The 24027-nt window shown below is 42.8% G+C and overlaps 1 protein-coding gene across 1 annotated transcript in view; it reads right to left on the bottom strand.

Moving 5' to 3' along the window:
- Positions 1-23558, bottom strand: part of scaper (S-phase cyclin A-associated protein in the ER) — a 54161-nt gene extending 30603 nt beyond the window's left edge. Inside the window, exons 1-22 of the mRNA XM_079346662.1 lie at positions 23117-23558; positions 18808-18925; positions 17784-17860; positions 16978-17175; positions 14975-15075; positions 14405-14521; positions 13665-13792; positions 13279-13568; positions 12426-12776; positions 10971-11138; positions 10776-10842; positions 10550-10667; positions 10150-10261; positions 9548-9688; positions 9101-9256; positions 8853-8995; positions 8650-8731; positions 8404-8556; positions 7277-7384; positions 3767-3903; positions 793-858; positions 13-139 (exon numbers count right to left, since the gene is read on the bottom strand). Coding sequence (XP_079202788.1) covers positions 13-139; positions 793-858; positions 3767-3903; positions 7277-7384; positions 8404-8556; positions 8650-8731; positions 8853-8995; positions 9101-9256; positions 9548-9688; positions 10150-10261; positions 10550-10667; positions 10776-10842; positions 10971-11138; positions 12426-12776; positions 13279-13568; positions 13665-13792; positions 14405-14521; positions 14975-15075; positions 16978-17175; positions 17784-17860; positions 18808-18925; positions 23117-23284 — 3126 coding nt within the window. The 5' untranslated portion in view covers positions 23285-23558. The remainder of the gene's footprint in view (positions 1-12; positions 140-792; positions 859-3766; positions 3904-7276; positions 7385-8403; positions 8557-8649; positions 8732-8852; positions 8996-9100; positions 9257-9547; positions 9689-10149; positions 10262-10549; positions 10668-10775; positions 10843-10970; positions 11139-12425; positions 12777-13278; positions 13569-13664; positions 13793-14404; positions 14522-14974; positions 15076-16977; positions 17176-17783; positions 17861-18807; positions 18926-23116) is intronic.
- Between the last annotated feature and the right edge of the window lie 469 nt (positions 23559-24027).

The raw sequence follows: 24027 nt of genomic DNA, 5'->3' as shown, positions 1-24027 counted from the left end.
TTGCTGCTCTACCTGTTTCTCTAAGATGCGTGAGATCTCGCCCAGAGTTCTGTCCAGACCAGACACTTTGTTATTTGCCCACTGGCCACTGTCTTGGCCTTGTAGCTGCTTCAACAGGTCCTTCACCAGGCGCTGCAACCTGAACACACACAAGACAATGTTTTGAATCAATCTGTTTCTAAATGACAGATTTTCACCTGTATTACAAGACAAAGAATCTACTTTGAAAGAGACTCAGCTACCAGGCAGCTGAGTAAACATTTTGTCACACACAAACACGTCGTTCTGTTCAAAAAATACATCTGCTGGATTTTTTTTTATTTGTCTAATGACTGTTGATGTAATATCTTGAGGTCATTTTTTGTTGGTCTGACAGGACATTGACCAGGGCTCAGAAGAACAAAACTAGGCAACACAATGGATCTTTAACCACATACAGTAGCTGATAATCAACAAGGCCAAACCAGGCACTAACAGACCAATACTGAGGCAGCTCATTAATAAGAAAACATAAAAACATCAATATCCTGAGGTCACTTTTAAAAGAGTTGTTATAGAAAAAAAAAGTTTGAAAGCTGTTAACTCAAGCTCGAACAATTGTTTTTTGTTTGTTTTAATTCCAGACTTTTTATCTTTATAAATATTTGACAGACAAAAAAGTAAACAGAGACGGCTTTAGATATTAACGAATGGAAATACTGTGACCAAAGGTCCTACGACTCAGCCTGATTTTATTAGAGAAATATACAGAAAAACTCAAAAAGAACCTATGAAATAAAGGAAAACACTCACTTGGCTTTGTATGGCGAGTCAGGGACCTGTGTCTTAGCCTCCATTGATGTCTCATATTCCTTTGCCCTGCAGACGGAAAAGAAGGAAAAAGTCTTTGAATCCCAGGAAAAAAGTCTTTGGTCTGTCAGTAAAGAACACATCGGATGAAAGCGTGAAGAAAGAGAGAAAGTTCAAACTGAGTTTGTTTATTTGGCCTGTCAGACATCCACCAAGTAACTGGGCTTTAAATAATCAGACACCGGCTCTGTAGGGACGATGGTTTGCTGCCAGTTATGAAGCTTTTTTTTTTCTACCTTTAAATCCACCATCCTTTAAGTCATTTTCAGGAGGGAGGCTCAAGTTCTTCACTTCTCTCATCGTCAAATAAACAGTTAATCGAGGTTACAAGCAACGCAACGCAGTGTTTTTAATGAGTGACCCCCTCTTAAAAGGTCACAGTCGTTTTGTTTTTTTTCTTCTGCGGCTTTACTCCAGAAGTCAGACTGAATCCCAAACTGTGTGTTTGTGTGTCTGAAGGCGAGTGGGGGGTTGTATCTGCCAATCAGGAATTCCCAGACATGATAAGGAACTATTGATCTGAGAAAGATGGAGCGCTTTCCGGTTACCCATCTCTTCCCTCCACTCTGATAGGATCAAAAGCTTCCAGGAAGACAACAGGTGAGTTTGTCCAGGCGTTCGCCAGACATGGAGTGACCGTATTCTCATCTCAACCTTTTTAAAAATTCATTTGACTCAATTTTAATTTTTACGCAGACGAAGAATAAAACCAGTTTGGGTACGACATTTCAAATTAACATGTGGGTTAAATTTCAAAATGCAATCCACGAGGTCTTTCGCTCTTAGGAAAGAAGTGAAAAAGCTCGCTCTTACTGCATTTAGACAACAATATGTGTAGACACAAGTTGTGAGTGAGGTTTAAAAAAAAACAAAAAAAAAACATGCAACATGTTCAACACGTTTTCCATTCTGGATATTGTCTACAGTTTGTGTGTCCTGCTGTGTTTAAGATCATGTGAAGTAAAAATGGCCGACACTGTGCGTCACTCATGATGTAATAATATCAGCCTGCGACAGCTTAATTGTACCTGGTTAAACAGAAATCAACCACTGAGTTTGACTTAGTTTAAAGTAGTAAAGCTGTTCATTACAAAACACATACGCTTTCATTTGACCACTTCTTCTTTGAAAACATGTCTAATAAAAACAACACAGGCCAACAAAAGAGGTCATCTGTTTACAGCAATGAAGGGGAGTAGAGCCCACAAAGAGCTCAAATTGTACAAACGTTTTGATTACTCGATGTACCGGTACTAAGAGCTCATGTAGCCTTTATGTGCATCGAAAAGTATTTTTGTTTATTTTTTTAAAAAAAAGCAGGAAAAGGTCTCTTAATGTAAGTGAGTCCACCTGGGGAACTGAGTCCAGAACATGTTTGCCCCCTCATACTGCAGTCTGTGCTCCATTCAGGAGTGACTTTGTACCTCCATCTGGGGTCAACACACACAACGACACACTGTCCACTCTGTTCACTCGACTGTTGTTCAAACCAGAGCGTGGGCGGAGACGTAGGTTCAAAACTCGTCCTGACACTGGTTACCTTTATGAAATTGTAACGGTAAAGGATCCCTCCCAAAGCACTTATTAAAGAAGGTTAGCCATGCGGAAATAAAAAAAACAAAAAAAAACTAAATAAAACCACACACACAGGGGGAAAAAAAGTGTGTTTAAATGTGTGTACACTGCTTCGTGACAGAGCTGCATGTTGGCCTGGTGAAAAGTCTGGCGAGAACCACTCACGTTTTACGGACACCGCAGTGTTCCAATAAAATGGTTCATTTCCACCCAGCGGTGAAGCGGCTCACCTTTATGTTTACTGGAGCTCTGTGATATTTATGAGCCCTGGAAGCCTGCTGCCTTTGAGTGCTGGTCTCAGCAGGGCTGGTGCAGGAGTGATAGTGAACAGAGACAGAGCGCGTTGTCACTTTCTAAGGTTGGCTGAGCCCCAAGCTGAAACCAGCAGCACTGAGCATACAGCACTGCAGCTGCATCTAAAGCCTCCTTTTAAATACATGGAGTAATGATGGATTCTTGTTCGAGGAAAGTTCACTGATAGATGTTTTACAAAGGTTGTATTAACAGGGCTGATTTCTAACTGGTTGGTGCAACAACACAAAACAATCGATGAACAGACAAAATGACTGTAGCGGGAAAGAAATGGGCTTATTGGAAATCTAACAGATTTAGAGGAGTGTGAGAGTCTTGTCCACAAAAAGTCAAAACTGTTTAATCTCTATTGTGATCATCACTCAAAAAAAGAACAGACTTTAAGCCTTCAATCCTTCTGGAACATTACAGTCATCCTCGAAGAAGGTCTGATAATCTGTGTCAATAACATTTTACAGTAAGTACTTTCTCTCTCTCTCTCTCTCTCTCTCTGTGTGTTGTGGCAGCCTGTTAAATTGATTGAACTCAGGTCCAGGTTCTGACACAAAGTAGCTCTACCTCCTATTTGTTGATTACTATTGATTTTCTTTGATACTTCATTTTAAAATCAATAGCTCAGAAGAAGAGAAATCAGCATAGCTCATTCATACTTTAACATACATCCTGCTCACTAAAGGAGGCTTCAGATTTGGCAGAAACTACAGATCGATTTGCAGTTTCGTCGCCCAATCATAGAGAGTGGTCCTACATTAAGCTCATCGGCGTTACCTTGTGGACAACCGGGATGCACATAACATCTTCTTCACTTTTGTGTTTGAGAGAGAGAGAGAGCGAGAGAGAGAGAGAGAGAGAGAGATTGTGTCGGTCATTCCAGATGTGTTTGTTCACCACCTTATTTGCCTCTATGAAGGTTTATTCTCTGATGGGCCCACTGCCCAACTGTAGTATTGCTTAATATGTAAATTATGTAATCTGAAAAAAAAAAGAGAGAGCGAGAGAGAGAGAGCGAGAGAGAGACTGGACGTGTTACCTGGAGTTCATCCTGGCACGGAGCTTCTTTGCCTTCTTCCTCGCCTTCTGCCTCTCCTCTCCATCCTTCATGCTCTCAGAAGACACAGAGCTGTCCGTCACAATATCCACAATGTATTTCTTTAAGGACAGATGCTCCTAGAAGACACATACGAAGGATACATCAAACATCGACCATGAAGAAAATAAAAGACAGAAAATAATCAGAGACAGTACAGAGAGAAAAAGTAACTATTGTGACTGTTTTTTTTATAGTGTCCCAACATGCCAACAAAAGAGTGGTGGAGATTTGCTTCTACGTCACTTAACCGTTGTATGTTAATCCACTTTATGAGAATAAAGATGACTTAGTAAACATGCATGAGGGGCTGTAGCTGAACCTTAAGCAACAAGTAAAATGCAACATGAGACGATATTTCAAGAGTTCGTTGAGCACTTTTTTTTATCAACACTTTTAAAGCAACTAAAAGTGATTTTGTTTTTGATTCTTTTAGCATCAGTGTGCTTAAATGATCAGAATACTATGGCCACTAACGATACAAATTCTGAAGAGAAAAAAAGAGTAATAATAATAATAATAATAATACTACTACAGATGATTACATCTACACCTCTCTACAACACCAGTGTGCCCTCTAAAGCTTCAGTCTTTGTAGTCACATCCCAGCAGGCATGCTGAAAGGCTGGAGGTGTTGCTTCGTGTCTCTGTCTTTCATGATTCTGATATTTCCACCCACAGACAGGAGAATGTAATCCAATTTGGACAACATGATGCATGTGCAAGAAACCAATTACCCAATTATGCTGTCATCCAGCAGCCCAGAGGATAGGATGTTCTCAAAGATACAGAGTTTCCATCCAGCGGTCTAGCTAACCCGAGTGTGGGATGCCGTAGCCTTTGACCACAAGTGTTGTCAGTGCACCTGCGATCTGAATAGAGGTTTTTACTTTGGGTTGAACCCCCCCCCCCCCTCCCCCTCCCAAATCCTGAGATAGTTGTGGGATGTTTTGCTCATAAAGCCAGAAAGGTAAAAAAAAAAACCTGACACTGCCAATCCAAACATGTTAGCTGAGGATTTGGCAGTACGACTCTTGATAGTTTTAAGTAGGAAAACGATGTTCTCATATTTGAAAGTTGTTTGGATTTTTCAGGAGCTTTAATTCAGATCAAGTGAATAGTTTGCACGAGAATAGGCAGCGTCTGAATGTGTTGTGCGAAAAGTACAAAAATAGGTCCAAGCGGATGTGGATGACTGGGAATATGGAAACGGAACATGGGAGTGCAAGCCTTACTTACGTTTCCTCAGAAAAAGGTCTGGTTGTATACAGTATGTGTATGCGCTCAAAGCTGTGCCCTCTACTCCTCAATAATACCATGGGTCAATCATGACCCTCACTTTGTGATGCAGCTGTTCTCTGTGAGACTATCCGGTGCATGGCCCACTCACTTAATGGAAGCGTTTCAGTAACACATCCAAACATTTTAACTAAATGAAAGGGTATCTGATATGTCACACCGACTATGATCCTTTAGGAAACCAAAGTTATAATTCTAACTTCAACATTTTCTGTTGTAGGGAGACACCTTTGAGACGATCAGACAGGTGTCCACCACTAAACCATTGTTACAAGGCTGCAAAGACGTTGGCCTTAGGATATTGCTTCCCCACAATACCATAGATTGCCTCTGGTTGGAGTAATATGACACCAATCTAAACATCCCCCCCCACTCCGCCTGTAACTCGTCTAAAGGGGAGCCAACACAAAAACAGCGTCTACAGGATGTGTTCTTTCACTGCGTCTTTTGTTCAAAACAAAGGCTATTTCACATCCTGACTCTGAATATCAGTTCAAACAATACAGGGACTTCGGTGACTTTTTATTTTTATTTTTTTAAATTGAACAGATTCCTACTGGAAGAGTTCAGAAGATTTTAACTAACTTCACTAGATCCTTCGGCAGCAGCCGCACTGCAGCAACGAGACACACGTCAGCTCTGAACGTGAAGACGTCGAGGCTCACTTCAGCTGGCGGTCTGGATATTTCATCAAGCTTCTCAATTTGTGGCGATCAGTGCAGCATTAACTACACGACTATTCAGTGCCTTAGGGAGGTCAGCTCTTACACCCTCTGCAGCCCAGTGAACCGTTTTTCTTTGGCAAGCTCTCCAGACAAGCCGAACATAGAAGCTTAAAGATTTTATAAGAATGTGTTGACTAAGGTTGAGCAATAAATAGAGTCAAGAACTCAGCACTCAGGGTATTTGATATCACCTGTTTCATACTAAAGCAGGAGTCACGGTGCGTTCAGTTTAAATTGCAATGTGTAAGTTCTCTCCTTACACATTGATCCTTTACAGTTTATGATCATTGCATTGTTGATTCAATTTGCAAGTCTTTTCACAATGAGACTAAATGAACGTATACAGAGGTGTAGGACTTTCCTCCACTGTGGAGCGACCTCGTCACAGAGGTGCATCAATCGTCTTCATTTTAATTAAAAATCTTTCAAAGCAGGTCGAGTTATGGAGGTGCGGCCTGGAAAATAGTTGGCAGTAGTATGAATGAAGAAGAGGACACCAGATTTAGCTTCGATGTAATTACCAAGGGGCCACACAAGTCTATCCAAACACTGTCTCCACAGAGACACCCATTGGACAGCTTGATAAGCTCAAAATTGAGTGAGAATATGGAGATCTTGACATTTAAGTTACGACCTTGTGTAAATACTAAATTGCCCGCTTCAATAACAAACACGCATATTTCAAACTGTGCAACATTAAGATCGTTACGAGGGAGGGGAGATCTTGTCTTGATAAAAGGACAATAGGCGAGTAGAGAAAATTGTCTCATCATTATTTATTGATTGTTTATTGATAAAGCGATATGATAAGGGCGTAAATGAAAAAGGAACTTTTGATATTGGTGAAGTGTTTCTCTCCGTTGCCGTGTTTATCATCCTGTCAAACCAGAAAAAAAATGACCTCAGTTGGACAGGAAATGATTTAGAGGAAAGAGAGGAAGGGGTATCAATTATTCTTCGCTGAAAAACGCTTCGAATGAAGGAGCTGCCGGGGCTAAAGGTGCAGCGTATAGCACCAACAGTTGTCAGCCTCACAATGAGCACTGCTGAAAAGCCAATCTCATATTGCAGCCTGAGAGGTTACCTTGCATTAACGAGCTGCCTTCTCATGGAAAAGCACTCCGTGACAAAAAACAGCCTGTAGACAAGAGGGGGGCGTGGGGAGGGGGGAGGGGGGGTGATGTCACCCTTCCACTGAAGCGTTGAACCCTAACTGTGTACATTTCAAGGCCCATTTGTAATCTCACAAAGCCAGCATAAGAGACGTGGCGGGATAAAAGGGGATGCATAAACAATAATAATGACCTTGTCATAAACGCAATCAGCCGTGTCTTTGTCTTTTTACATGACACAAGCAGCAGCATCTTTGACAGGATGAGTGGATGTTTGTTCCTGGCAGGGGGTGCGTGCGAGTGTGTGTGATACGCACCACTTCTTCATCAGAGAGCTCCCGTCCTTGGATGCTACTACTGTCTCGCACGGCCTGTTGGTGCCTCTTGCCCTTGGTGTGGCTGAACAGGTGCACCTCCGAAGTGATCTACAAACACAAACACAGTGGTCAGAGGTCACTGCAGCGGACACAAAGGAGACAGAGGCAGGAAAGGGTCAACAGAGCCCCATGGGACGCTGGTGAAACGATATACCACCTCAGCTTTCAATAGGACATGACCTGGCTCTCCTGATCCTCAGCATGAAGCAAAAACTAAGAAAGGAAGTGTAAATTGTAAAAGATACCACATTTGACTTTGTTCAACGGAGAAGTTGCTTTAACAGTTGTATTTTATTGTTTCGCTTGTAGCAACCGAGTGAAAAAAAGAACAAAATGTCTAAAGATGCCTTCCCCAAAGTGTTGCAATCAAGTCAAGCATTTGGAAGTCCAAGAACACCACAGAGGTCCAAATAAATGTAGTGCAGATGTAAATAATGACACCAACAATAGGCAGGTGTATGGCAAGCGCTGGTCTCATCCCATCTCTGGAAAGAGGTCCATTTTGAACAGTTTGTGTTTAATGTCATTAAATTAAGTGCATGCAGCTGACCAATCCATGATCTCTGGTGTCAGATGCTGGCCAAGGTTATCTATCATTTAACAAGATTACCTCTTTCACTCCAGACCCCCCCCCCCTCCCACCCCCCTTGTTTGAGGACACAAAGTGCGGTAGCAGGTCTGTCAGAGATAAATGTGTCATGTTGTAAATTTGTTACCTGACACTTGAAAAAGCTTAACCATACCCAGTCATAGATATCAGATTAAGAGTGCATGTTTAATCGATGCAGTTAAATAATATTTAAAATGTGACCGCTGCTAAACTCCTCTGAATCACCTTCCTATCAGCTTTCAGAAGTAAGTATAAACAGAGACCGTCAAAATAAAGGTGTGAGCAGCTGTTCAGCAGCAGCATCTTAGTCTTTTCAACAGAAACCTGATTTTTTTTTTAGAACAATATTATAAACATGAAAGAACTATCAAATCCTGTCTGGAAGTAAATGACCTTCCTGATTTCCATCTCTATGAGAAGAGCTTCTTCTGAAGTTGTTCTGTGAGATTGAACATACCACTACACAGCACAGGGAGCACTGTTTCTTGCGCTCATACGGTGTCAGTTTTGGGGCGTAGTCTGTGTTAGCATGTCGACCACTGCTGAGTTCAGCAGCCTTCTCCTTCCTCTGCTCAATTTGCTCCATATGCCGTCGGCTGCTCTCGTCATGCTGGAGAAGAAAAAAGAAACATCGGGTCATATGGGAAAAACGGGGGATTTTGAAAGTTGTGTTTTCTTGGAGATGCATGTTGCACACTCGTACCTTCATCTGGATTTTCTTCTGCAGCTCCTCCATAGCCTCCTGTTGAGCAGCACTAAGGGCAGCCAGACGTTCTTCCCGATCCCTTTAAGTGGAAGGGCAGAGTTTGTATGCAAAAATGCAAGGCTCTCAAGAATGACTTGGGATTGAAATGAGCACTCTTTCAGCAACCTGTGCATATACTGAATACATTTGAGAGCACTTACCTGGCTCTCTCCCGTGCTGCATCTTCTCTAGCTTTCTCTTTTTCTTGTCTCTGCTGTTCAATACGAGCCTCCTGCTCCTTCCTCCGCACCAGCAGCTCCTCCACCCGTGCCTGCCGCTCGGCTTCCAGGGCCCGTTTACGCTCCTATAGAGGGAGTGCAAAAACGTTTAGTAGCATCTTAATCTGGAGAGGAAAAAAAAAAGAAAAAGAAAAAGTGGATGGATCGCTGTCATTTTGTTGTTGTAGCACCTGCACAGCCTCATCTCTGGCCTGCTTCTCCTCCTGCCTCCTCTGCCTGTCTTCCTGTAGCTCGTTCAGGCGCTGCTCATACTCGTTTAGCTTGGCCAGGGCGTCGTGCCTCTTGTTCTGGGCTTCCAAAGTGTTGATGAATGCAATTTCATTGACCTGTAGAAGACACACTCAGATATTATATTCAACAAATTAAAAACACAGGGTACATACACTATGATAAACTATGAAATGTGTTAGTAAAAAAAAAAAAAAAAGCACATGCCAAACACTTCCCTTTCCAAGTCCCCCACTTTAAGGGGGGTGATGAATGTATCTGAGGATTTGCAGTTTTAATTTGTGTACATAAATGTAGTAGGACACTTCAGTTGTTAAGGTATAGGTACAAATGACCCATTTGTCATGTGACATTTCTTGGTTGCCACACCTCGGTGTGGTCTCCTCTACCTTTGCCTCTTCTTCTTGGGCCTTCTTCACAATCGCTTGCAGCTGCAGCTCTCGCTTAAACTCCGCATGTAAAAGCTTTTCCTCCATCATCTTACGACGCTGCTCCAGCAGCTCCTCCTTCCATTTCCTCACCTCCTTCTCCTGCACAAAGTGAAGAGTGACAAACAGGAGCATGTGAAGAATCGAAAAATAAAAAAGTAATGAACTTACTCCGGTGTAACGCAAGACAATGGATTCTAAATTCATCAGTTTCTCCCATCTCCAGTAAGACCACAGTGGGTTTGACGCCAATACACACCACTTCATGTATTTATGTGGTTAATCCTGATTTATTCTAGGTCTCCCTCATCTTTCCATGGCCTAGGGAACAAAAACAAACTTCATGAAAGGCTGTTGATTTTGGCCAGGGGTCTCTCTCACGACTGTCTGCGGCCAGCTGGCCTGGGTGCTATTTGAGGGGGTTGTAATATATTGTGATTCTATCAGGCAGTGTGCTGACAAAACCTCTCGTTATGAGCCAGACTGTGCCAGGCATGCATGCATGAGAGTTTTTTTTTTTTTTTTTAAGGGTGCTTTCCGTCAATTTGGCACTTCTTACTCACTCTCTCCAAGAGCTTCTGCAGTTTGAGCGTCTTTTCGTCGCGGAGTTTGTCCCTCAGCTGCTGCGCCTTCAGCTGTTTCTCCTCATGTTTCTTCTTTGACTCGGCAATGGTTCTGTCAAATAATGGGAACAAATCATTTATCACCTGCTTTTCCCCCCCTTATCAGCAATGCACATGGCAGGCATATACCGTGACTTTTAGTTTAGATGTTCTGGGTGGTAATCTTAAAAGGAGGAAGCAGTTGGACTCAATGAGCTGGTCTGTGACTCTCATGATGCTGGCTCAAATCATTGTCAAAGTAAAGGTAAAGGACTTCGAATGATTAGATGGATGTGAGCGAAAAGCAATGTGAGCGAAAACAATAACAGCTAGAGCAATCACTGCATCGAAAGTTTTCCACCTTTTACGTGACGGCGAGGACAGTTTCTCGTGCATGTGTATCCCATGACCCGGAGGCCGAGCAGGTTCTTCTTCTACTATGTCGCCCCACGACGTGCTCTGACGCCATGGCTCACGGGCTACAGGAGAGTCAAGCAAGGAAAAATAAATAGACTTCGGTTTAGTGTTTGTTATTACAAAAAAAAAAAAAAAGAGTTCAGTTTTCATTTCAATGTTTAACTCCATACCATCATAGTCTGCCAGCATGTCACTCCAATCAATGTTCGATCCACAACCTCCGTTGCTGATGCTAGCCTGTGGGTTCAGATTTGTGTTTTGACATACATCATGAACTTCAAATCTTAAAACCAGCTGAAACATTGAAAACGTCAAACAAAAAGCGCCCTGCATTTCCAATTGAAGTGGGGTGTGATCAATCTTACAGAGAAGTCGCTCTCGTTGTCAGTGTCCAGGTCGTTGTTCTCGGCCTGAATCTCTCTGGTCAGCTGCTCTTCCTCAGCAATGGCACTGGCAATGGCTTCTTCGTTTGCCTTCTCCAGCCGGTCAGCGAGCTCCTCTTTCTTGGCAAGAACTTCTGCCATGGACTGGGGCTGAACACACGGCACAGAAACCACTTGACACACACTTCATATAGGTTGAGTTCAATTTTTTTTTTTAAATTTGATTGTTTGAATTCAGAAAAACAGAAATAAATGATCATGCTACAATAGGCTTTTTTTCCCCCAGGAAGTCATCACAGTAGAAATAGAACAAGTATAGAGAGCAAGAAGTTCCATTAGATCCTGAGATTGCTTTCGTTGCTAACTGTTCACTGATTGTCAACTGGCGTGGCTTACCAGGACAGGGTAACATCATGTGACACAGGCCTTTCTAAACTCTTTGTGCAAATTTGCTTTCACTTTTTGAAATAAATACTATGGAACGCTTGATTATATTTGAACTCGTGTTTTGTGATGTAAAGCCTAAAAGGGAACACCATATTACACCCAATAACAGATTATACCACACAATCACCACAAGAAATCACGAGTGAGGAAGCATTCCAGAGTCATGCAGGGCACAGTAACTGTGAGGATGATGAGATGGTGGAAGGAGGCAACTGATGGTTTTTACTCTGGGAAAGAGTCGATCGACAAATGGACTGAAGCGGATTTGTGTATTTTCACCGCATGGCAATCTTAACAGAATGACTCACTGGTTTTTTTTTTTTTTTTCAGAGAATGAGTCTGTGAAGTATGTGTGGAAAGTTGAAATATTCTTTGTCACTTCATCTCCTGACACATGGGTATTGCCTCCCAAACGTTGATGATTACCCTGATGTTAAACTGGAGGCCATAAACACTTCAGAGAATATTTGAAATCTAAGTATTCCACATTTTCCTTCCCTACCTTTCAAAACCCGATATTTAAACTTAAAAATTGTAGTCATCCTTGACTAAGAACTTTGTGTTTTTACATTCCATGATGCTTTCAAATAGTTTAAACACCAAATGTGGACGAACACGATTTGACAAAGTTGGATTCAGACTACATACACAGTCTTGGATCTGGAGTGTGTTTTTTTTTTTTTTTTGCACTGAATTTCTAAAGGTGGTCAAAATAACGAAAAACGAGTTGAGGGATCTGTTTTGGGAAACACTCTGGGAGCACTTGCTCCAGTATAAAAGTCATCTAATCGCAGCTTTTCTTCGCAGTGAACTGTGCTGTAACAACACTACACTGAGTTATGCAGAGCCTTGCCTGCACTTTGGTCTGGAAGTTTCTAAAGATTGACTTTGTTTAGGCGGTGAGGGACCCTTAGGGAGCCCTGTTCACCCCCCCCCCCCCCCCCTCCCCCTCCCTCCCCTCCCTCTGCTCCTCCATCTCTCAGCACTCACAGTAGAAAGCTCTGTGGGGTCCAGCACACTCTCCAGTTTCATCGCTGCCATGGGAGTCTCAGCCTGTCCTGGAGCAGATGTGGCCGTGCCCTGCGACGCCCCCCCCTCAGCCCCACTGTCCCCCAAGGCCAACAGTGCACTGAGCCCGTCCGTCTGGGGAAGGTCTGGGGATGGGGAGAGGGACAGAGCAGGGACTGGGACTGATAAGGTAATGTCTGTTGGTGGGACTGAGGCTGAGGACGGGGTCAGCTCTGGGGCTTGGGAAGGGGATAGAGCCGGTATTGGGGGAGGCGCGTCTTCGCAGGGTGCGTTGACGCACCGCCCCGAGTCTTGTACACTCTCTGCTGGGGGCTGCACCGACAGTCACACACAAACACACGCACATTCAATTAACACATGCATAGTACAAGCAATATAAAAAAGAGCAATAAAAACACAAAACAAACCAGTCAATACTCAACACAATTCAAGGCTAAAAACACAAATCATGCAGGAGAGCTAATACTGACATGCCCTAAACATCAAATTACAATCAACATAAGCTAAAAAATTGGAATCAATGATTGGGATTCAAAAATCAACCAATTGAAACCACCCACATTCACAGAGTGTGTCTGAAGGCATTGACAGCGTAACCATCTCTTGAGAGTCAAAATGGGTTTTCTGCCTCTGAAACAATCAATCGCCCTGAAGTTGATATGCCTGTCTGGATGGTATGTCTATGAATACCAAGGAGACCAAAACAAAAACAATTGTGGCTGCTATAATCCAGTGTTCCTCTACTTCTCGTTAATTATTGATATCTAGGGTCGGCTCTGGAAGAAAGACCTTACTCAGTCCTGGACGTCAGTACCTCAGTCATGTGTTGTTTCTCTGGATGCTCAACCTTCTCCGTCGACTCGGACTCCACAGGGCCTTGCTGCTGAGTGTGTATTTGGGTTGTGTCCTTTTCCGACTGACACTGAGGACGGATTTGTTGCTCCTTCTGTGGCGGAAGGTGTGGCTGGTTACACTTAGTGCTGTTGTCCTGTTTTGGGATTACTTGAGCCAAGACAGGACTGACTTTGGCAACCATGGCGGCAGAGCGAGGTTTGGCGGTTCTTCCTCGCTGGACCGTCTCCCAGCCTTCTGCGTCTTTTTTACCTGGAGCGTACGTGAGGTACGGTGTCAGTCAGAAGGAGAGGACTTGCTTCCTGGGCTTTCTGAGAATATGGCAGATGCAGGCTGCGATTTACTCACCCAGTTTTTCGACAGGGGAGCTGGTCGATTGAGTGGAGCTCGTGGCTGACTGACTGCACTTGACTCTGTCTGCCCAGCTGGGGCCAGAGTGGGAGAGCCTGGCTGCAGCAAGTGTAGATGGGGGGCCGCTGAATAAGACACACACAAACACACATCATGCATGAGAACAAAGAAATGTGCACCTGTACATTGAAGCTTTTAAAGCCAGCAGGTATATTTTCTAAGATATTTCATTTTATGTTGTCTTTGAGTTGAACCATCTGAGTAGGATACTTCAGCAGCCCGAACACAGAACCTGTCTGACACACCCCGGCACTCCACTTTGAGATAGCGTTGGACTTCGCTGGACAACAAGCCTACGTCATGATCAATATCCATTTCCTGCAGCATCCGATTACAGAGCCGTGCACGTATTGAACGGATGCTTCAGCAGTCTCTAAATGACACTTTCATCTACACCTTCCAGCCATTCTGTAGCCAAAGAGTGGGAAACGCAACAAATTGCATTAAACAAATGCTTCGCCATCAGTAATCAATGGCTGCATCGCCAGATAACACAGTCTACAGAGAGCATCATTTAAAATACGGATTGGTTTAGAACAGAAAGTCTTACGATTGCATTTGAATCAAATTCGTGTCGGTTTAAAAACAAAACAAAAACAAATGCCTTATCGTGATGTTGTAAATGGGCACGGCAAGCAGGCCTCGGAAGAACAACACATGTGATGGTCTGAGCTCACCCAAAGCTGAGGGTGCGGCGGGCGCCTGGAGAGGGAACCATTCGGTCGGCTGATGGGCTTGGAATCACATGACGTCCTGGAGACATCTTACGTACCTCCCAGGCTAAAGACGTGGGCCTGAAAAAAAAAAAAAGTGAGAGTGGCAAACGTGGCAAAGAGAACGTGAGCTACAATGCAAAGTTACAAAACACACATCGAATTGGCTCACGCTTTGCCTAATCAGTGAAATGGCTGATGCACTAAGAGCTACTTGGAAAACAAATGGAAGACGTGAAAGTTTCAGGTTGTCTTATTGATTAACAGCGTGCGATAATTGAACACATTTGGAGGCTGCACTGGGAATTTCATTTCTTAATCAATTTACAGTGACAGTGGTCATTGTGTTAAAGAGGAGCCAATAAACTCATGGATCCCTTTGAATTTCATCCAAGGCCATTGATCGTTTCTGTGCGAGACTCAGAGCCAGAGAATAGATATCACCACTTCCAGTTCCACTCCTGGGATTACATGTAAATGAGGAGTGAATAAGAGGGAGATCTGAAGGGACGGAGTGAGATGTTAAAACGTCACCTGTTCTGGGCGTCTGTTTTCTCCAACTTCTCCTGAAGCTGGATCCAGTCGATGAGAGCTTTGAAATCACGCACATAGTTGTCCAACATCATCAACACCTCCTAGAAAACATCAGAAAAGAAAACAAGTGATTATTTGGAAGAATATTTGTTGCACAATATTAATGTAAAAAAAAAAGATATATAATAATTTCATAAGCCTATTCCATACTACCATTAAGGCTTTCTCAAATAAATGAAGCTAATCATGAAATACATGAACCCCAGAACAAACCCAGGTTTTATATTTTGAAGACATTTTATTGATATTTTCACGTAACTTGAATCACTTAGACTGAAATGCTGCTTTTCACTGTGATACAAGTATTCTGAATCTTAGGGGTTTGTGATGTTCACTTTCAGATAGATGAAGAGTGTTGGCAGGCAGTAGGTGGCCCACATACGTGTGAAAGAAACAAACTCTTAATTGAGAAGTTAAGAGGTCGTGCAGTGAAGACAAACTTCTAATGGCTGATGCATTTGATCTGCACTTGGGCTGACTGACAGTTTTTGTTATCCAGAGGTGGAGGGGCCACATGGAGATTCCCCCCCCCCCCCCAGAGCTCTAATGAAACCAACACAACTGATTGATGGGGAAAGTGAAGGGAGTGGTAATTGAGAGTAAAGCTTCACAGTGCTTTTAGTTAATAGACAAGTCAGGCCGGTGAAAGATGTGTCCGGCAGCAGGTCCCCTGATTACAGCTGGTTAACAGGCAAAGACCACCGCTGCGGCCTTTTGTTCATTTGGTAATGAAGGCCAGGATGAAAAGGTTTGCTGCTCCTCTGACAGATACAGCCCACAGTGACTGAAGGCACCATGAAAGTGGCCTTCAATGTATTACAGGCATACTTACCTAAATAAAACCCTCACATAACATTTCACGAGGAGAGACAAAATGTTTAACCTTCCAGAGGCATTGTCGTTAAGCAGGCTGGGCGGTAAAAAGGGGCTGTGGCCGATACAAGAACAAACAAGCGCAACATAAATCAGTTTGGTGGCGTCCTGTTAACGATTCACAGCTTTGACTGTTTTGATTCTAAATGTTTAACAAATATAGAAAGCACTGCAGGTAACACTTGCTATGTTTACTTTTAGATGTCTTTGGTGGATAATTGTTAAAAAAAAAAAGTAAATGTACAAGCACATGGTGCAGTGTGCCCACAGCTCCACCAGAGGTTTGTGGCTGTGGGATATCAAAGCACTCTGCTTCCCCTCTAGATGACTCCATCATCTATCAGTGTCCATTAAAGCCAAGCTGGGTGGGACAAGGGATTATGTACAGCACCCAGCTCCATGGCTATTAGATAGTAATAGGATGTAGAGAGATAGAGTGGCATGAAGGGGGGGGAAATACTGGCCAGATGTCTGTCTGATCACACCACAGGGAACAGCACTGTAGCACTGACAACCACACAACAGGGAGCTGGGCAGAGGTGCTGACCGCAGAACTTCACCAGAATCATGCTCGGCATAATCCAGCATGGCAGAAAAATCAATAAAACAACAACAACAACAACAACAACCAGATCATACCACGTCGATCTGGAGAAATATCACTGTGCCCAAGCAAAACACAAGGCGTCACTAAATAGTTGCAGCAATGTCAAAAATGCTCTGGACTGTCTGTGCCAGAAAGGCCACGTCTTATTATAGCAATAGCTCAATGACAAACAAAATGTTGCTTCTGTTCCATCATCATTATTTAGTCATGACAGCCATGGACAGAGTCCTGTTATGATTCTGTCATCAGCGAGCCTTCAGAGAACCCCTCGGACAAAAAGCAGAAATCAAGAGGAATGTGAACTTGGATGGGGAAGTTTTGTTATGATCTAAATGTTGCCCTCTAGTGTTCAATCTGACACCCTTCAGTCTCCCCATGAAAGGAATGGTGGATCATCAGTTCAGGTCATGGACCAGTGATTCTGTCGGTTGTGTAGATTTAGTACGTCTGTGTGCAGACTGACCCTGCATTCAACGACGCTCTGATCGGATTCACAGGTCACGTAAATCTCGTCCACAGCCCGGCGCAGGTTGTCAAAGAGGAAAGCCCAGTAGCGTGCACGCAGGTCTACTTTGCGGGGCTGCCTGGTTTTTGTGGGGCTCTTTTCCGCCGCCTTGTCCAATAAGGCGCCAGCTGGGCTTTTAATTTCCAGACCAGCATTCTGTAGAGACAAAGCATGGGCCAAACATTATGGTATCAACAACACACTCAATAGAGCACAGACATCTAGTCAGTTTATATAAAGAAACCACAGAATTATACTGTCTGTGTGCTGTGGCAGAAGTTCAAGCTACTGTATGTCTTATATTACCACTAATGAACATGTAAATAACACTATACAGTTAAAATGAGGGTGAGTGAGATGGGAACCTCTTGTGGCTACACTGACTCTGCACATGCCCCCAGTTATTTAGGAAGTGTTAAACATTAAAACACTATGTTCCAATATAAAGTCAGACATTCAAGAAAATACTGATTTAGGTTACAGAGCTTTTTACAAGCCCAGTCAATGAGAGATTGCTGCTGTCACACCATTACATCATTAAAGGTGTTCATCACATACGCCTCATGGTCTGTTGTCGTTTACTTTCTGATACAGTTCACATCTTTTCTCTCGTCCGTCTAACCGACATAAGAGCTAATATGACAGGGAAAGAATGATGAAAAGAAGATTTCATGGCCATCACAGAAAATGGTCATAACAAAAAAAAAAAAAAGGTTACTTCTCTTGGTGACTGGTGCCCTCTGCTGAAAGAAGATGATACTGACCTGTTTCTTATTCCTTTGTTGACCAGAATTTGTCCGCTGCCCTTTGGAACTGCCACCAGAGTTGCTTTTGGACTTTGCTTTAAAAAAAGAGAGGAAAATAAAAGAGCTCACGTGCTGCAACTGAAGCAAACAATTAGTAATGATCCGGATACGGTTAACAGTCAACATGCGTCTTTTATTAGGGTGAAGTAGTTTTGATTTGATTGATGATAATTTGGAAAAATCCCCAAAGTTAAAGAACAAAAAGGGGACAGACAACAAGGTAACCTAAACTGAGTGACAAATGTGAATTGACGCGTGTCTGAAGCTGCACATTCAAAGACAACCTCACATGACACCTAAACTGTGAACAAGGCTTTCAGGAGATTTCTTGCATTCATAGCACGAACTCAAGAGCAGCAAATAAGCTTTGAATAAAGTAAATGCACTGACCCACAAAGAAGAGGGAGAGTGAGAAAAAGTGAGAGGCTTTGGAGGGGGTGTCTGAGTAGGCTGGTTTTAAAAAAAAGGAGCTTTATTTTGGGCCAAAGCCTAAATAATGTAATGGAGCACTGCCATGACAAAAATAGAAATCCCTTTTATTGAACAAATGAGTTCTACGTTAGCCACTTAACATCGTTGTTTTTTCTGTCAAAATGTCAAACATTACAATTACACTGTGAAAGCAAAGCCTGGAACAGAACATTCCACTGATCAAACACAGTGAGTCCACGTGTGCCATCAAACACACAGAGGACAGAGGCACACGCCCAGGTGTGGTCATTAAGCTTCAGCAGATATCACAAAAAAAACAGTGGTTTGTTTATTTACTTAAATGATCAAACACTTGTAGTTGCCACAGATCGTCACTCTAATGCTCATAACAACGCAACATTGCGTATACAGTACATCTAAATGTATGTCAGATAACCAGAAAGCAAACATCGGCACCGACATCTACATCTGTATAATGATATGATACAGTTTAACTGTGTGCTCTTTACTATGACAATAATGAGAAAGCTGCATGCAGCTAGCTACCAACCTTCCTCCTCCTTGTTCTCTAGAGGTACACTCCAGGCGATGAGGTTTCGAGCAGCGCGGCCCTCTTCAGCGACTATCTTGCGGACTTTGTCCAGGCTGTTGGAGCGCTGAAAAGATGCCTGCAAGAGGACAAAGATTCGACACGTCAAAACGTTATCCTGGAGCCGAGGAGAGAAGGTGTAGAGCTGTATGGCGTGACACCCGTGGGACTATTTAAGTGACATTTAATATGACATCACACTTTGCTGCCCCAGGTCATCTCGGATCACATCAGGCTGTCCTGAAAGACATTGTTGTTTACAAAAAACACACACAACTTGTGCTGAAAATATTTTATCCTAGAAAATAAAAAAAATCCTGCTGTAACCTGAGAGTTCAATTTAAATAACTGCTTCAAGTCAGTTTCAAAATAAAACGTCTGATTACTTTAGACCAGTGGTTCTCAACTGGTGGGTCGGGACCAAAAACTGGGTCCCAGAGCAGTTTTAGTGGCTCGCAGGATGTGTGCTGGAATAAAAAACAACCTGTCATAAAGCCCAGGCAGCGTTCGCTCTGTTCCGTTTCTTTTCTTTTTGTCACATGTTTTATACCATCTTCATGGACTCAATCTGATTGGGTGAAAAGATTTCAATTTTAACGAGGGAGTTGGTGGTGAGTCCTGAGGCGAGTCGAGTTGAGAACCACTGCTCGAGACCCTTAATACGAGAAAAAACGTTTTGCTATGTGGCTAGAGTTACTTATATATTAAAACTTATCCCTCAGTGCCACAATCACTCTCTTCTCATCAAAAACAGCTAACAGTGTCTTTTTTTGTGTGTTTAAAGTATTCCCAAATGTCCTCTTCTTGCTGTGAATATTCACTAATACAATAAACCCACAGTAGAAAACAGTTAATGAAAGATATTCCAACTATTGTTATCATCATATTGTCTATTCATGATATCATTTATTTTGTTAGTTAATGTTTAAATATCTGGGCTCTGCTCGGCTGCCGGGATGAGTTGACAAAAACAAAGAGAATATGCCTTAAACCAAAATAGTTTGACTGAGCTCGACCCGTTGCTATGGTTACCTCCATTTTATATAAGTTGCACAGTGATTTTGTAGAGTGGAAATATTACTGTGGTCTGCAGTACAGTGCTTTATTATAGCTGTTACAGTAGCCAAATATTGTAGACAAGTGCACCTAGTGAAATCTTCATCTTCAGAGCATCGTTCATTTAAAGCTAACGATCAATCCAACCGTGTTTAGTCCATCTGACATACATTCTAAACACACATAATAAGTAATGCAAATGTATTTTAATCATAATAGGAAAAGACATCCATTTCCGTTTGCCGCATAAGAAATATGTTCAAAACAAGTTAAGCTGACAATCCTGTATGAATCAAAATGACTTCTATTAAGTGTCTTTACTAATATCTGTCCCATCTTTGTTTTGTGGTTGAAGCCACAGGACTGTACGCACTATGTGGAAGAGAAATACTGGCACACACTGTGACAAGAAACAGCTAGAGGCAGAAGCTCTGCACCCGCATTGTGCCCAGCACGCGTCATGGTTGACCTACACATTGAATATGCATCAGTGAACTTGACTGTAATCTGGGATGAAGCAAAGACACCAGGAACCAAAGTAAATAATGTGAGGGTTTTTTTTTTTTTGCATCCCATCCTTTACCAATGCTACAATAAGATGACCTGTGATGAAACAAGGCATTAGCATTTCCTTGTATCCCCATCTCACTGAGAAACAGACTTACAAGTCTTATAACAGTTCTGCAAGAAGCCGAGCATGAATGCATTCACTAAACCTGCTTTACACCCTATGCATTGGGTGTGTGCAAGAAATTGGTTGTTGTTGTTTTTTTGCACTGGTAAAGATAGAAAGAAAAAAAATGTTGTACCCTATAGTTAACTTCATATTAGTTATGCGTTTGTTTTTTGCTTCAGGAAATCTAGTTACAAAACAACAGAGAAGCTATTACAGAGAGGCGCATCATTCTGGATGTTCAGCTCACTGTGTTCCCGCTCTTTCTGTCTGTGCCGTTCATAAATCATTTAATCAAACGTCGAGTACAGCAACACTTGGCTATTTTGGTCAACTATCAGATACGGCTTCAAACTTAAAAAAAAAAAAAAAGGAAAGAAAATGTTACCCAAATCACAAAACAAGAAATCGAGAGCACAATCCTCCTCTTAATTGAAAATGAGTCATGGAACAAACTGTTCTTTCTTCTACTGGCTCTCTCTCACTACAGCCAAAGATGTGATGAAAAAAAAAAATGGAAAAAAAAAAGAAAAGAAAGCTGCAGCAAATTATTCCTGTACAACACTTGATTGCAATTGCAAACGACAGGGATACAGGTTGTGTGTTATTTAGGGGAAGAGAAAAAAATGTGGCTTTACGTAGAAACAATATGCAACACTCTTTTCAGACCATCCTTTGAGGCTACTTGAATTATAAACATGATGAACATTGCTCATTAGGCGTTACACATTTGTGTATTGGACTGATACTATTTAATATCCCTAAGGGAGAAACCCAGCTGACCTACTTTTGTGAGCAACATTTTTTACATGTTGAGTGGCCTGGGCTTTATGTGGCCGTGCAGAGGATGACGACAAAGAGACAAATATACAACATCAAACAACACAGATAGACCTTGCTCATAGAAGCTGCTGTGTCGGGTCAGCACCATCTTTCAGTGAAAAACTGTCAATATTTACAGTTGGGTTTTTTTTTTTACTTCATGCACCGCATCCCACAGATGAGAGATTAATAGTGTGAGATTATTTGACCTACTCACAACTATTAGCTGTTTTCAGCAGCAGCTTGGGGCAAAAGAAAAAAAAAAAGGCTTAACGTCACATTCTCTTTATCCACTTAATCAGCGACAAACAAGCCGTCTCCTGAACTGGACAAAAACAAAATACAACGTGGAGCAAAACACTTGCGTGCTCTACCCCAGCAAGCCTTTCCAATGCGCCATCGAGTGTGCTTACCATCTAGACCGTGCTGAGTAAGGAGCTAGTGTAAGGTTTCCCTTTTGGCAATGTCTACAAACAGATGCAAGTAAGGCACCGCATGCAGTCCTGTGTGATCTGGCTTGTTAAGTAGAGACACAAAGAAAATTATAGGATTATAGGATACATACACAATAGAAGTACAGTCTGTAAGCAGGTTCCTCATCCTTATCCACCCCTGACATACTTTTCGAGCCCACTCTAGGCAACCTGTTCCCCCTCACCAGCACGGCCACTCGTGCAAGGTGACATCGTCATCTGACGGCAGGACCAAAATAGACTCCTACTGTGTAGTCCACACTGTCAAAGCAACTTGCCCAGCTGCGTCAACTCTTCTCCGAGTGGCGATTGAGAGAGACAAGTGCTCAGCAGCCTGCCAGTCACGCCTTTCACTCAGGACTATTCTGTCTGTAATCTAGCCTGAGTCCTCAGAGCTCTGCTGAGTTAGCCACCACTTCTTAGGCCTGACTCTCTGCCTGTCTGTGTGCTGCTCTCGTTGGCTCTCCACTGTGTGTAGCCTTCTGTATTTGCAGCCTCTTTCCTCTGCTTTCCTTGCTCTAGAATCAGAGCCTCAGCTCTCTCTCTCTCTCTCTCCGTTTCTCATCTCTCACTCTCCTCCTGCCACAGCGCTGCGCAGTCATGTGCATGCAGCAGGCCTGCCTCTCTGCTGCACACCCATTCTCTGCTGCCAGTGATGAGTGTAGGCTGCACGCATTAACCACACACGGTGATGCTCTGGAGCTGATCAGACTCGTCATTTGATGATTCATAAACTGCTGGGGGGACAAAACACACAAAAAGTCCACATGGTTTGACTGTGACTACAAACTTACAAAGACTGAGGAGAAGGCGGGATGCTCTCCAACCTGATACAGACTAGTCGTGTGTGTCAAATTGCCCCACTTTCAATCCTCATGTTGTCACATTCTTGCTTTAATAGGGGGAGTGACAATACCTGAACAAAAGTTTTTTAAAAATGGTGCATTAGCATACAACCTAACATCTCCCCTTTTATTAGACCTAGAGACAATGTACTTGAGTCTGGTAAACCAGGGTGCTGCAGGATTAAGTAGCATGTAAGTAATGAGGTTAAGAGGCCAGCAGAGTTGACATCAGATAAGGTCACCAAAAACAGCTGCTTTCCTCTTGATACAGTTAGCCAGGTAAAACCATGCTGTCTGTCATATACAGTCACCTAGCTCAAGCTAACTAGCACTGTATGGGAATGTTGATTTCTACATCCCCTGCAAAGCAAACAGCAGAGAGATATTTAGTATTTACCCACCTTTAAAGACGATATTGTTGTATTCTTGTTTTTGCCCCCTCCATGCGAGGAGCCAGAACTGTTGCTACCAGACCTCTCCCTCCCGTCCCCACCTTGACTCATTCTCGGGCCAAGACGGTGCTGCCCAGCTCCACGCCGGCGTCCATCATGACGGCTGTCCTTCGACATCGGACCCGCCGTATTTTTTCAACGCTCAGTCACTGATAACTAAAATATACAGACAACCTTGTCTAGTTGTCAGTGTTGATGGGAAAACATGTCAGATAAATACATGGCAGGGAGGACAACCTAACAAAAGCAGGAAGTCCGTGTAGTTTTCTCTTTTTTTTTTGACAAGCAATGGGATTCTCCAATCGCTACACCGCACTATACAAACAACATAAGCGCCAGCCAATCAGATACATGATAATTTAGCTCAAAAGGCGGGGCACGTAATACATGGTCGGGACTTCAAGCTGCCTACCATGGCAACCAGGAAGATCGGGCGGGACGTTTGGTTGATGTCTCAGTAATTGTAAAGTCGTCGACCGACAGCAAAGAAACCAGAAAACAATTTAGTCTGCCTTCAATATATAACAGCATTTAGTCGACTTTCCCCCCTTATAAACTGTACCAAAAAATGCTCCACCTAGTGTGAAAATACTGCAATAACATAAAAGAGAGGACAGTAGAACACTAGATCTGTTCCTCAAATCTTTTACTGCCTTCAACGCAATTTTATGTCTATTTTCACGATTTGTAACCTTGTATTGTCAACACAGTTTGTGGTTACAGTATGCCAAAGAGTGAGACTGCATTAGGTGAAGAGAAAAACATAGACTATCAAAAAAAAAAAAAAAGAATGAGCACACCCCAACATAATCCATTATGTCTTCTGCCCATGTGTATTTATGTTGGGGGAAAAATCAGAC

This window comes from Symphodus melops, assembly GCF_947650265.1.
Source record: "Symphodus melops genome assembly, chromosome: 6".
Lineage (NCBI taxonomy): Eukaryota > Metazoa > Chordata > Actinopteri > Labriformes > Labridae > Symphodus > Symphodus melops.
The sequence above is the reverse complement of the archived record's forward strand: the minus strand, read 5'-3'. Positions and strand labels throughout refer to the sequence as shown.